Source organism: Tamandua tetradactyla, chromosome 1 (genome assembly GCF_023851605.1).
Source record: "Tamandua tetradactyla isolate mTamTet1 chromosome 1, mTamTet1.pri, whole genome shotgun sequence".
In the NCBI taxonomy this organism is placed as follows: Eukaryota; Metazoa; Chordata; class Mammalia; order Pilosa; family Myrmecophagidae; genus Tamandua; species Tamandua tetradactyla.
This window is the reverse complement of record NC_135327.1, coordinates 170,012,278-170,026,059: the sequence shown is the minus strand read 5'-3', so window position 1 is coordinate 170,026,059 and position 13,782 is coordinate 170,012,278. Positions and strand designations below refer to the sequence as shown.

At 41.1% G+C, this 13,782-nt stretch overlaps 1 protein-coding gene and 1 long non-coding RNA gene across 2 annotated transcripts; one reads left to right on the top strand and one right to left on the bottom strand.

Moving 5' to 3' along the window:
* Positions 1–6,714: 6,714 nt before the first annotated feature.
* Positions 6,715–8,730, bottom strand: HILPDA (hypoxia inducible lipid droplet associated). Its single transcript, XM_077125292.1, has 2 exons — positions 8,503–8,730; positions 6,715–7,625 (listed from the first exon to the last, which is right to left on the bottom strand). The coding sequence occupies exon 2, from the start codon at positions 7,561–7,563 to the stop codon at positions 7,366–7,368; it is 198 nt and encodes a 65-aa protein (XP_076981407.1). The 5' UTR covers positions 7,564–7,625; positions 8,503–8,730; the 3' UTR covers positions 6,715–7,365.
* Positions 8,731–8,735: 5 nt separating this feature from the next.
* On the top strand, positions 8,736–12,429 carry LOC143653953 (uncharacterized). The gene is made up of 3 exons (XR_013161619.1): positions 8,736–8,970; positions 11,355–11,526; positions 11,949–12,429. It is a non-coding gene; the product is annotated as an uncharacterized LOC143653953 (long non-coding RNA).
* The last annotated feature ends 1,353 nt before the right edge of the window (positions 12,430–13,782 follow it).

Sequence of the window (13,782 nt, the reverse complement as noted above, 5' to 3'; positions counted from 1 at the left end):
TGTGCCTGGCTTAATTCATTCAACATGATATCTTCAAGTTTCATCCATGTTTTATCATGCATCAAAACTTTATTCTGTAGAAGAGAACTTTCTCAACATGATAAAGGGAATATATGATAAACCCACAGCTAGCATTATCCTCAATGGGGAAAAACTGAAAGCTTTCCCCCTAAGATCAGGAACAAGATAATGATTTCCATTGTCACTATTGTTTTTCAACATTGTGTTGGAAGTTCTAGCCAGAGCAATTAGACAAGAAAAAGAAATACAAGGCATCAAAATTGGAAAGGAAGAAGTAAAACTATCACTGTTTGCAGATGATATGATACTATATGTCAAAAACCCTGAAAAATCCACAGCAAAACTACTAGAGCTAATAAATGAGTACAGCAAAGTGGCAGGTTACAAGATCAACACTCAAAAATTTGTAGTGTTTCTATACATTAGTAATGAGCAATCTGAGGGGGAAATCAAGAAAAAAAATTCCATTTACAATTTCAACCAAAAGAATAAAAAATTCAGGAATAAATTTAACTGAGAATACAAAAGACCAATATAAAGAAAACTACATGAAATTGCCAAAATAAATCACAGAGACCCTAAATAAATGGAAGGGCATACTGTGTTCATAGATTGGAAGACTAAGTATAGCTAAGATGTCAATTCTACCTAAATTGATTTATAGATTCAATGCAGTACCAATTAAAATCCCAATAACTTACTTTGCAGAAATAGAAAAAACAATAACCAAATTCATCTGGAAGGGCAGGATGCCCCAAATAGCTAAAAATATCCTGAGAAAGAAAAATGAAGTCAGAGGTCTCATACTACCTGACTTTAAGGCATTTTACAAAGCTACGGTGATCAATAAGACATTTTACAAAGCTACAGTGATCAAAACAGCATGGTACTGGCATAAGGATAGATATATTGACCAAGAGAACTGAATAGAGTGTTCGGATATAAATCCTTTCATCTATGGACAACTGATCTTTGATAAGGCAGTCAAAAGACCTGAGACAGAACAGTCTCTTCAATAAATGGTGCTTGAAGAACTGGATATTCACATGCAAAAAAAAAAAAAAAGAAAGAAAGAGGATCCATATCTCACACTCTTTACAAAAATTAACTCAAAATGGATCAAAGACCTAAACACTAGATCTAAGACCATAAAATTTTTAGAAGAAAATGTAGGGAAATATCTTATAAATCTTATTATAGGAGGCGGTTTCCTAGACCTTATACCCAAAGCATGAGCATTAAACAAAGAAGTAGATAAATGGGAACTCCTCAAAATTAAACATTTTTGTGTATCAAAGAACTTTGTTAAGAAAGTAAAGAGACAGCCTACACAATGGAGACAATATTTGGAAACGTCATATCAGATAAGGGTCTAGTATTATATAGAGATTGTTCAACTCAACAATAAAAAGACAACAACGCAATTGCAAAGTGGGCAAAAGACATGAACAGACACTTCTCAGAGGAGGAAATACAAATAGCTGAAAGGAACAAGAAAAGATGCTCAACTTCCCTGGCTATTAGGGAAATGCAAATCAAAACCACAATGAGATATCATCTCACACCCACCAGAATGGCCATTATCAATAAAACAGAAAACGACAAATGTTGAAGAGGATGTGGAGAAAGAGGCAAGCACACTTATTCACTGTTGGTGGGAATGTAAAGTGGTACAACTGCCATGGAAGGCAATCTGGCGGTTCCTCAAGAAGCTAAGTATAGAATTGCCATATGATCTGGCAATACTATTGCTAGGTATCTATTCAGAGGTCTTGGGGCAAGGACACAAACATCTGCACACCAATGTTTATAGCAGCATTATTTACAGTTGCCAAGAGATGGAAACAGCCCAAATGTCCATCAATACACGAGTGGCTAAACAAGCTGTGGTATATACATACAATGGAATATTAGACAGCTGTAAGAATAAAATCATGAAGCATAGAACAACATGGATGGACCTTGAGGACATTATGCTGAGTGAGATTAGCTGGAAACAAAAGGACAAATACTGTATGGTCTCACTGATATGAACTAACATTAATGAATGAATTTGGAGAATTTCAGTTAAGAACAGAGGTCATCAGGAGGCAGAAATAGGGTAGATATTGGGTAACTGGAGTTGAAAGGATACAGATTGTACAACAGGACTGATTGCAAAAATTCAGAAATGGATAGCACAATACTACCTGATTGTAGCACAATAATGTAAATAAACTGAATGAAGCTGAATGTGAGAAGGATAGAGGGAGGAGGGCTGGGGGTACATGTGATACCAGAAGAAAAGATAGTTGATAAAGACTGAGATGGTATAATCTAGGAATGCCTAGAGTGTACACTGATAGCAACTAAATAAACAAATTAAAAAATGTTTTTGCATGAAGAACAAAGGAATGTCAATATTGCAGGGTGTTGAAAATAAATGGTCATTTTCCAAAATGTCTCCTTTTTAAAGGACTCCAGTAAACAAATCAAGACCACATTGAATGGGTGGTCTCCAGCCAATCAAAATGTCACAACCACAACTGGGTGTGCATATATCCATGGAAACAATCTAAGTTTCCACACTATAGCAATAAGTCTGCCCCTACACAACCACTACATGGCTTTTCTGGGGTACATAAATTTCAGTTCCCTTGAGAGACTGGAGAAAAAAGTGGAAATATTAAACATCCCCATCTCAGGAATTCCTGATATTCTTGTAAGCACTGGGGACTACTAATTTAATAGGCCAAGCCCTTGATTATAGGCTTGCCCTTATGAAACATTCCTGCAAAGTAGAAGATAAACCTACTTAAAATTATGCCTAAGAGTCACCCCCTCAGAGAACCTTTTCAGCTGTTCAGATGCAGTCTCTCTTGTGAGCCAACTCTGCCAGTAAACTTATTGCCCATCCCACTACATGGGACATGATTCATTCCCAGGGGTGTAAATCCCACTGACAACGTGTGACGTGACTTCTGGGGATGAGCCTGAACCCAGCATCCTGGGATTGAGAAAGTCTTCTTGACCAAAAGGAGGAAGAGAAATGAAACATTTTCAGTGGATGAGAGATTTCAAATAGAGTTGAGAGGTCATTCTGGAGGTTATTCTTATGCATTATATGGATATCCCTTTTTAGTTTTTATAGTATTAAAATAGCTAGAACATACCTGAAACTGTTGAACTGTAATCCAGTAGCCTTGATTCTTGAAGATGATTGCATAACTATGCAGTTTGTACAGCGTAAAAACCTTGTGACTGACACTTCCTTTATCCAGTGTTTGGACAGATGCGAGAGAAAATAAAGACAAAAATAAATAAATAATGTGGGGCGGGAATAAGGGGTATGGAATGTTTTGGGTTATTATTTTTTATTATTATTATTTTTTTTTGGAGTAATGAAAATGTTCAGAAATTGATTGTGGTGATTTATGCACAACTATATGACAATATTGTGAACCACTGATAGTACAGTTTGGATGATTATATGATATGTGAATATATATCAATAAAATTTCAAAAAAAGAGTGTTTCAAATGCCTTTTATGCATCAACTGAGAAATTATGTGGTTTTTCCCATCATTTTATTCATGTGGTGTATTATATTGATTGATTTCCAAAATTATAATGGGATACCACTTCACACCCACTAGGATGCCTATAGTTAAACTAAAAAAAAAGCAAATGTGTTGAGAAGTATATAAGGATGTGGAGATATAGTGCTTTTGGAGGTTCTTGAAATAGCACTTAAATACTCCCACCTGGAATTGACACACGTAACTTTCACCTACAGCTCGAACATAATTAATTACACAGCCTCATCCAACCACAAGGGTGTCAGATGTACAATGCTATCATGTGTCTGGAAGGTGGGGGTAGAAATATTTCAAGAATATTAGTGACTCCACTAATGACAGATCACTACCCTGCCCCTAGATGGAATATACTCACTACACCTACCCCGGAAGAGTAGAATTCCATTCAGCCACAACATCAGGTTACAATTCCACAATCTTCCTTAATAAAGTTTGCATCTGACCTCCTTTTATCCCTTTTCTGCCGAGAGTTGGGGACCCTTAAGTTTCTTTTTAATCCAGACTCCATTAGCCTGGATTCCAAAGTGAGCACAATTAGGAGCAGAACCCTCAGCTGACCCATGACAGATATGTAACATGAATTAAGAAATAAATCTCTTTTAAACTATTGAGATTTTAGGGTAGTTGCTGCAGCATAACCTAACTGATACAGAAATTGGAAACTAAAAGGTATGCTACATTTCAAATAAAAACAAAACCCTAGTATGTATGACAAGTCCAGGGCAGCAAAAAGATCTTATTGGAAGTTAGAAGGATGGCAGCCCATGTTACACAGTAGCAAGATACTTGGTTAAAGTGTTACCAGCAGTAACTTAGAAGACAGACACTTTCATAAGTTTGTAAATCTAGGAGAAGCAGTTAGGCAACAGAATTTTATGAGTGTGAATTTGTTACTGTTGGTTGCCATTGGCAAAGCACCACAAGCTGAGATGAGCTCAGAAAACTGGCCAGCTTGTAAGCAGGCACAGGGATCTAAACACTACAGAAATGCGTAGGCTTGCAGGGCTGACTGGAGTAATAGCATCTCAGCTCTGATAACAGATAAATTTGGAAAATGTTTGTAGTGACAAAAGCCAATTCAGACTCGTAGGTCAGGACTAATTGTCCTAGTTTGCCCAGCACTGTTCCGGTTTTAGCACTGCAAGTCCTGCGTCCCAGGGAATATACCCTTCCCAAACAAACCGGAGAGTTGGTCAGCCTACTCGTGGGAAGGATCAAAACAACAGCTTTTGGATCTTTCCCATGAACAGGCCATCACATCTGTTGATGAAATCTCTGAGTGCATTAAATCATTTTAGAGCCAAGACTCCATTGTAGTTGTAGCACCCAGCAAACAATATCAATTAAACTGCTTGGGGATGAGACTTAAAGTGCAGCTCCCCAACTAAGAACTCAAAGTACCCCAGATTAGTCAGAAGCATGAGAATGAGAAAATACAGCAAATTTAAGAAGTATTGTCTAGAATAGGGCTTTAGACAATACATGTGCCTCTAGCACATGAAACCGCCTGAAATCACAGATAAAAAGCCAAATTCACTGATTTTGTTCACTGCATCCTTCCTGTCTGCACTATGTTGATGGAGACGGCTATCTCATTCTTCAATTACAGTTTTCTTTTCTCCTTTGTATCTGAAGTACCTGTAATCTATTTAACATCCTTCATCTCAGTTCAAACTCTGCCATTTCTGCTGTACTGTTAGTTATTAATATTTATTTATATCAGGAGTGTACACTCACTGTTTAGTATGTTTTATTTGCAACAAACTGACCTCCAGAGATCTCTTTTTGAAAAACACTCCCCTTAATTTTTACATTCTTACTGTTTTACTAAATATTAAATGATCATTGACAATTTTAGTGCTCATGCCTCTGGGGGGGGACAAAAGCAAAATGAATCAGTCATTGCACAAGAAAATTTGTTTTAAATTCACAGATGAAATGTGCCTTAATGAATTTTTTTCATTTAGATTTCAAACAATGATAGAATTGCCATTTTAATGTACATCAATTGGAGATCTGCCTATCTGTAAACAGCCTATTGCTTGATAGGAAAAACTAACCAGTGAACAGTATTTTTCTTTTATTAAAAAAAAAAAGCCAAGTACATGTTAGTGACAGCACAATATTGTGAATGTAATTACCACCACCAAATTATACACTTGAGTGTGGTTAAAATGGGAAATTTTGAGTTATGTTACTACAATAAAAATATTTTCATAAAAGCAGCCAACTACATTTTTGAGAGTACATTAACAAAGGACTAGTAACATAATTCTAGCCAGCCACAGGCACCAAGAAGTGCGATCCTACCATATGCCCAGAAGCCGAGAAGCCGGGCATCCTGTGTAAACAATCCTAATGACTACCACAGCGTTATAACCAATGCATTTCTAGGGCTAGACTCGTGGCACTGAAGTTTAAGAACACAGTGGAACAAGCTTAGCAGAAATATTCGCGGAAGCAGAGGACACCACATACATTCTTGCCTCCTAGCAAAAAAGTATATCTAACCCATCATACATAAGATGATGCACATGAGAGTATAATCAGATATATATCACAGAAATGAATATGCTTGCATGTTGGGCAGGGAATGGAAAAGTATCAAATATAAGAAAAAAGAAAACCTCTATTTTTGAGTAAGTAAAGGCCAAACTGCTTAGACCTGAGGGAAAGAGCAGAAATAATCATCTGTGATATGTGGGCATTTTACCAGCTGACCTTGAGAACAAACAGAATTAAGCAATCATTCTGGTTGATAAGTAAATGATATTAAGAGTACAGAAGAAAAAAGCCCAAGACCTAGCGAACTGTCCTTCGTCCTTCCCCCATCAGCGACTGGAGGTGAGAGCGTTGGATGAGATGATTTTTCTTCTTTTGAGATGGATAAAGTCAAGGAAAGACCGTTAATAGTCTTGGTATCGGTTCAGACAACTGGTTGATACAGGGCCGGCCCAACTGCTCTGCCTCCAAATTCAGGTTTATTGAACTTACATTTTAAACAAAGTGCTTTAAGCACTTTTCTGTTTCAAAGTTTTAAGATGTTAAAACTCAAATCTAGGAATGAAGACTCTTCCCTACCACTAATTCCAAGGGCAAAAATCAACATGACACATATTGGAAACATATTCAACTTTATTGTATTAGAAAAATTATTTTAAGCCACATGGTGGCCATCATGTCCATGTCCTCAGCAGGCTTAGTTCCTACTTCAGACCAAAACATACATACACAATACACACTATGTCAGAGGAAGGACTTAGAAATGTAAAACAATGCAAAGTGGACACTGAGTATGTACCACATCCTCCCCCTTCCCCACACTCAACTTACACACCTCTGTTATCCAAACCCAGAGAAGCACGCATGAGAGATCAAACACCAAATCAACTATTAAAAGACAGCCGAGTCCAAAGGCAGCTTTGCAAGATGTTTAAGGAATAGGATCAATAATATCACCATTTCCCAACAGTTGAAATTGCAGCACAAGCCCCATTGCAGAGAAGGCAGGGCCACATTGTTCAGAACAGCAAAGTACACGATAGAGCCTGAGGAGAAGGCTGAGATCACCCCATCCCACAGTCATAGGCAACCCATCCACACCTGTGGGTTAAACAAGCACTTTTCCTAGGGAGGAGAGAACCTTCAAGGGCTTAGTAACAGTCACTTCTCTGATTAACACCAGTGCCCTAAGATTGTGTGCTTTGGAACTGGACACCTGGCTGGACATGTTCAGACCGGTGTTCCAAGGTTATGGCGGATGATCTTATCGCACCCCTCTGGGCTGAGACTGATGGTCTGGAAGGCACTTGGGGGGCTCTGTGGCAACCAGTTGACCTCTGGTCCAGGAGCTCCCAGGTGATGGGCCCTCAAGTAAATTTTCCAGTGACTCCATTAGTCTAAAGATGATGGAGAGCAGGGTCAGCGCCACACCCAAGAAGTAGAGGTTCAACATAGACTTCATGGCTACTCCTCTGCAGAACAGGTACAGCTGCCGCTGCCACAGCTTCTGGAGGGCTCTGGATCCTGAGGAAAGAGAAGGAGGGTGATCTACAGCTTTTTAGGATACACTAGCATCTGACCCTTACCCTTCTTTCCAAGGAGCTAATAGAAAGGTTTGACGAGCCAGGAGACACAGCCCAGTGGATCAGAATCTCCGAGTATATTTACATTGCAAACTCCATGGGGCTGCGGGACCGGTTTTGCTTCTTGGACTAATTCAAGAGCACTTAATTTACTTCTGAAGACTTTGTTCCTGCCAAGTGCAATACGCAGTCCCTGCACTACAGCCCAGGGACAAATGATATTCCTTACGTACAGACCAAGTACTTTGGAGGGAGGGGAGACAGATAGTAGAACAAGCCCTTGAGAAAGCAAGAGCCCTAGAAATCTCCTTACATACCAGTAGGATTTGAGTCAACCATAAACTTTGAAAATCAAGGGTTACATCTACAAGTTCACTCACTGAAGAAATATACTCTAAATGCTGTAATGTGTTGGGTTCCCTGCAAGGTACTGGGGCCACACGAATCCTACCCTCATGGAGCTAGGGCTAGGGACGAGACAGGCAAAAAAAAAAAAAAAAAAAAGGCAGTCAGCGCGCTAAGTGTTTTGATAGGAAGATGTAACGGGTGTTGGGGAGGCATGATACCGACACAACCCAGACTGCGAGCATGGGGTGAACCACGCGGACCCATGGGTTCATAACCCTAGAGAGGGCCACCCCTGGAAAAGAACTGGCTTGGAGCAGCTGAACGGGAACCCCATGTGCGGACCAGGACGAGAAGGGCGGTTTTCAGCGGCGCCACGCTAACCGGAAACGGGTGACGGCCTTTCGGGGGCTCAGCTGGGGTTTGGGGACGGAAAAGCGTGGGGAGCCGGGGAAACCCACAGGGCCACTCACCTTGAGAGGCAAGGGCTGGAAGCGGTCCGCTCGCAGACGTGCAGGAGTCGGAAAGAAAACGTGCCGCTCTGTAGCGCGGGTTCTAAACCCACGGGAGCCTCAGGAAACAAAAGCCAGCGCGCCAGAAAGCGCAATCCTGGGCGGGCCCAACACCTCCCATTTATAGCCCAGGCCCCGCCCCCGAGAGACGCGCAGGCGCGCTCGAACGGGCACGCACGCGTCCTGACGCACGTACGCGGCCCCCGCCCGCGAGGCGAGGGCGCCGGAGGTCGGGGATTGTCGGGTGGCACTCGTAGGCGGAATTGTTTCAGAAGACACGTTATGAAGCGGCTCTAAGTCATTGAGGTTTGGAGTGTCACTAGATGTGTATATTAATTTCGACCTCCTTTTTTCTGCTGTAGAAAACTTTTGAAGTCAGAAAGCATATTTACTGCCAGACCAAGTCGATGGAAAACCCCCATACCTGAGGTAACCCAGTCCAAGCACCCTCAGGTCGGATGAGGTCCAGGCAGCGGAAGATGGATTCTTCATCGGAATCCCTTGAAATAAAAATTGTCAGAAGGCATCAGACCTACACGCCCCCCCTCCATTCCCACCCCGAAGTTTACCCCATTTCAGGGACTGAAAGAACCAGAGCGGTGTTTGTTTGGCCTCTTTGGGATACCAACATTCCAGATACCACCACCACCTCTCTTACCACAAAGAGAATGGATTCTTACCCATGAGCTCAGAAGACCAATTCCTGAGACACGGGGGTTTCAGAGAAAGAATAAGTTTACTACTAGATGTATAGCAGGAGATCAGATGGCCTATAGGCCTAAAAATCTGTCTCCCCAATACAGTAATTGTGATAGTTTTATAACATTGAAAGATGTGCAGGTTTTAGGATAATGAGCTTAATGGCCCCAGATGATGTAAATAGAGATGATTTAAATATTGAGTGTGCACAGATTGATTACACACTTAGTCACAACACATATGTAAGAAAATCGTGGCCTTAATATGATGATGGATGTGATTTTTTTCAGTATTATGAGGTATAGATGACATAGGTTAAAGTCTAAGTTACAGAGCATGTGAGGTGGACCCATTTTGGTTAGATCCAGTTTTGGTTATCAAGTTACCTTTGGATTTGGGGGAGGTTAATTCTGGGACCCAGGACCCCGCATTAATAAACATCAAGGGCTGTCTTTAGTGATCACAAGACTCTAAAGTCAAAAAGCTGGATAAATGGGTACAAGTGAAGGTTAGTCACAAGATTTTTACAATCACAAGGACACAAGATAAAGGCTGTGCAAGCATTATCAGAGGTGAAAGCATCTGGATTGCAATTCAAAAGATTTCAGTATTTCCCTCTGTCTACTATAATACACTAGAAAGTGAAAAGGAACACCCTCACAAGAGTTCAGTAATCAAAATCGTCCCTTAAATCCCAATGTCTTGGTTACGATTCCAAGTCCTGAGGTTTAATTTGCCATCAATAATTGTGGAATGGTGAGGCCCTTTTGCATCGTCTTAAGTTCTGCTCCCTGTGAGTTTTTCATGCTGTTTTAGAAAATAGAAAATACTCTCTGGCCCTGGTGTCTGTGCTAACTGCTATGGACAGGTCACTTGTACTCATTGGGCCTCAGTTTCCTCATCTAAAATTAGAACATTAGTCACTAGATGATTTTTAAGATTGCTTTCAGTTTGAACCAAAGACCTGGGAAGTCATAGTCCCGCCTTACACCCAGATTTGGGGGCAAGGAAGTCCTAATAAACAAGCTCTGTACCCAACCAAAAATGCCCTATGGTGAGCTGCTGAAGGTGGAATCTCAGGAAATAGAGTCCTGGGGAAGATTCCGGGAATTCAGAGGTCTCCTGGAAACATCCAAGCTGCAAGAAAAGCTTGTTTGGGGCTCCACCGCCTTCTTCAAGGGGTGGAGAAGATAGTGGGCCAAATCTGGCGTGACTCGGGGCAGGTTCACTAAACTCTGTCCTGCTTGCTTTAGTAAAGTGCCCGGGCTGGATGAGAGAGCGCTAGGGAACTCCTACATCTCTGCCGGCCCTGCAGAAGACGTATTGAAAGAGCCCAGGGCAAGGGAGGAGCCAAATCAAATCCCTCCACGACCTTTCCCCTATTTTTCAGGCCTTCTGTGGTCTCTTGGGGGAGGAGCTGGGGAGGCTGGGAAAGGGAGAAGGAGGGTATGGAGACGTGCTAGCTGGCAGGAGGCAGACCCTTTGAAACTAACTTTGTGGCTCAGCCTGCTGGAAATTTTTTGTTCTTGTTTACACTAGCGATTCATCTGTTTTTAGTGCTTGACTTGGTGACCTCTCTGTTGCATTGTCATTAGGAGAGGATCAAGCTTTGAAATCACACTGCTCAATGTCCCAAGCCCTACCACTTGTTAGTTGGGACATTGGGTGAGTCCTTTAACTTTTCTGTACTTAGTTTTCCTCAACTGTTATATGAGGTAATCCATTTAAAGCCTGGTAACAGTAACTGACCTGTCGAAAACATTATGTAAGTGCTAACATAATCAGTATCAAAATCCCTTTGAATATCTAACCAAGTATGTAAAGGACTTGTATACAGAAAACTACAATGCATTGTTAAAAGAAATGAAAGATTATCGAAATAAATGGAAGGCTATTCATGTTCATAGATTGAAAGACTAAATATCAAGATGTCAATACTACCCAAAACAAGGTAGAGAGTCAATGCAATCCCAATCAAAATTCCAACAGCCAGGCTTGCTCCTATGAAATTTATGTCTGTAGCAGCCAAGCTAAGCCTAACTATAATTATGCTTCAGTTGCTTCCAGAAAACCTTTTTTGTTGTTCAGATGTGGCCTCTCTCTTTCTCTCTAAGCCCAATTCTGCAAGGAAGATCATTACTCTCCCCCTGATGTGAAACATGACATTCAGGGGTGAAAATCTCCTTTACGAAGTGGTGCCTGACTCTCAGGGATGAGCCTGGCCTCGGCATGGGATGGACAATGCCTTCCTGACCAAAAGGTGGAAAAGAAATGTAACAAAATAAGGTAACAGTGGCTGAGAGAGTTCAAATAGAATCAAGAGGCTACTCTGGAGGCTACTCTTAAGCAAACTTTAGCTAGATGTTGCTAATTGACATGGTTTGCCAAACCCCAGCCAACATCATTCCTGTTAACCCTAAATGACACCTACGGCTCTGAGATTCTATAAAGGTTCCATGCACTGTGATTACTTTCCAGAAACCTACCTCCAGATGGGTTCCTAGGTGAGCTGGTTTGAAAGGATTTATGTACCCTAGAAAAGCCATGTTTTAATCCTAATCCCATTTTGTAAAGGCAGCCTTTCTTCTAATCCCTGTACAGTACTAGAGGTTGGAAACATGATTAGGTTATCTCCTTAGAGATGTGACTCCACGTGTGTGTGGGTATTAAACTTGATTAAATGGAGCGTATCCCCCCACCCATTCCAGGTGGGTCTTGTCGACTTTACTGGAATCCTTTAAAAGAGGAAGCTGGAGATTCTGAGAGAGCAGAGAATGATGACAGAATGATGAGAGCCATGAAGCAGAGAGCCCATGCTGCCAGAGACCTTTGAAGATGATGATCATCCCCGGAGGAGCTTCATGAAGCAAGAGGCCTGGAGAGAAAACTAGCAGGCATCACCATATTTGCCAAGTACCTTCCAGTTGAGAGAGAGACCCTGAACTTCATCAGCCTTCTGGAACCAAGGTGTCTTTCCCTGGATGCCTTAGATTGGACATTTGTATAGCTTTACTATGGACATTTTTATAGACTTGCTTTGATTGGGACATTTTCTTGGTCTTAGAACTGTGAACTAGCAACTTATGAAATTCCTCCTTTTATATGTATGATTTTTTTTCTGTTTTCTTTTTATTTCTTTTTCTGAATTGATACAAATGTTGTAAGAAATGATCATGGTGATGAATATACAACTACATGATGATATTGTGAGTTATTGAGTATACACCAAGAATGGAATGTTCATATGTTAAGAATGTTCGTGTTTGCATGTTGTTTTGTTTTGTCAATAATAATAATAAATATATGTTTATATATTAAGTTTTCACAATAAAAATATAAACAAACAAACAAAAAGTGGTAAAAGTACGAGACTCCAAAGATAAGGGAGATATTTTAAAACATCCAGGAAAAAAAAAAAAAAAAAAAAAAAAAGCTCATCTTCAAAAAAATGAAAATCAGGTTTTTTTTTAGACTTCTCATTGAGAATACAAGATGCTACAAGACAATGGAGGAATGTTCAGCAAATTCTAAGGGCAAATCGTTTTGTACCTGAAATTCTATACACAAGCAAATCAGCATTGAAGTGACACAAGCTAAATAAACACACTTTGTTAGCATGTTTAACAAAGACTTAGAAAATTTACCACTGAAAAGAACTTTTCAGAATGAATTACCTGATGATATACTTCAGAAAAACAAAATATGAAGCCAACAGAGATGAAAATATGGAATAAGGAAATAGTGGCAAGCAAAACAGTAATAAAACTTATGAATTCTAAATACACACTATTTGCCACATGTAGTTATTGAGCTCTTACACTGCGGCTAATCTAAATTGATATGTACTATAAATGTGCCCTTCAAAGACTTTGTACACTTCTGGAGAAGATGGCGGCTTAGTAAGACGCGCGGGTCTTAGTTCCTCCTCCAGAAAAGCTACTAAAGAAACAGAAACAATACGAAACAGCTCCCGGAGTCACGACAGAGACCAAAAAGACAGCGTACCCCATTCTGGAACAGCTGAACGGGCAGGGAGAATCTTCTGCGGTGAGATACCCGAGGGGCGCGCGTTTTCCCGGCCAGGGCGGCTGGCGACTGGGGTCCCCTCCACGCATGTGGCTCCCCGGTCTGACTGGGAACGTTGGATAGCAGGGCCCTCCCGCCATGCTTGGTGTTTCGGGCCAGCTGGGCAATTAGGACCGGCACTCTCCCAAGCTGCGGCGGCCAGCGACCCCCGCCTCCACGCGCGGTTTCCCGGGCCGACTGCCGTGCAGACAGACCAGCGCCACGAGCGCCACCTACTGGGCAGGAAAAGAAAAACAGAGCCCAGAGATTTCACAGAAAAAGCTTTCAACCAGCTGGGTCCCACACCCAGGGAAATCTGATCAAATGCCCAGACACCAGCAGAAAATAATGGATGACGCTCGGAAAATTGAAGATATGGCCCAGTCAAAGGAACAAACCAATAGTTCAAATGAGATACAGGAGCTGAGACAACTAATGCTGAATATACGAACAGAAATGGAAAAACTCTTCAAAAAC

Coding starts and splice junctions, on each gene's coding strand:
- HILPDA (XM_077125292.1), bottom strand. CDS start 7,563: ATGAAGTCTATGTTGAACCTCTACTTCTTGGGTGTGGCGCTGACCCTG.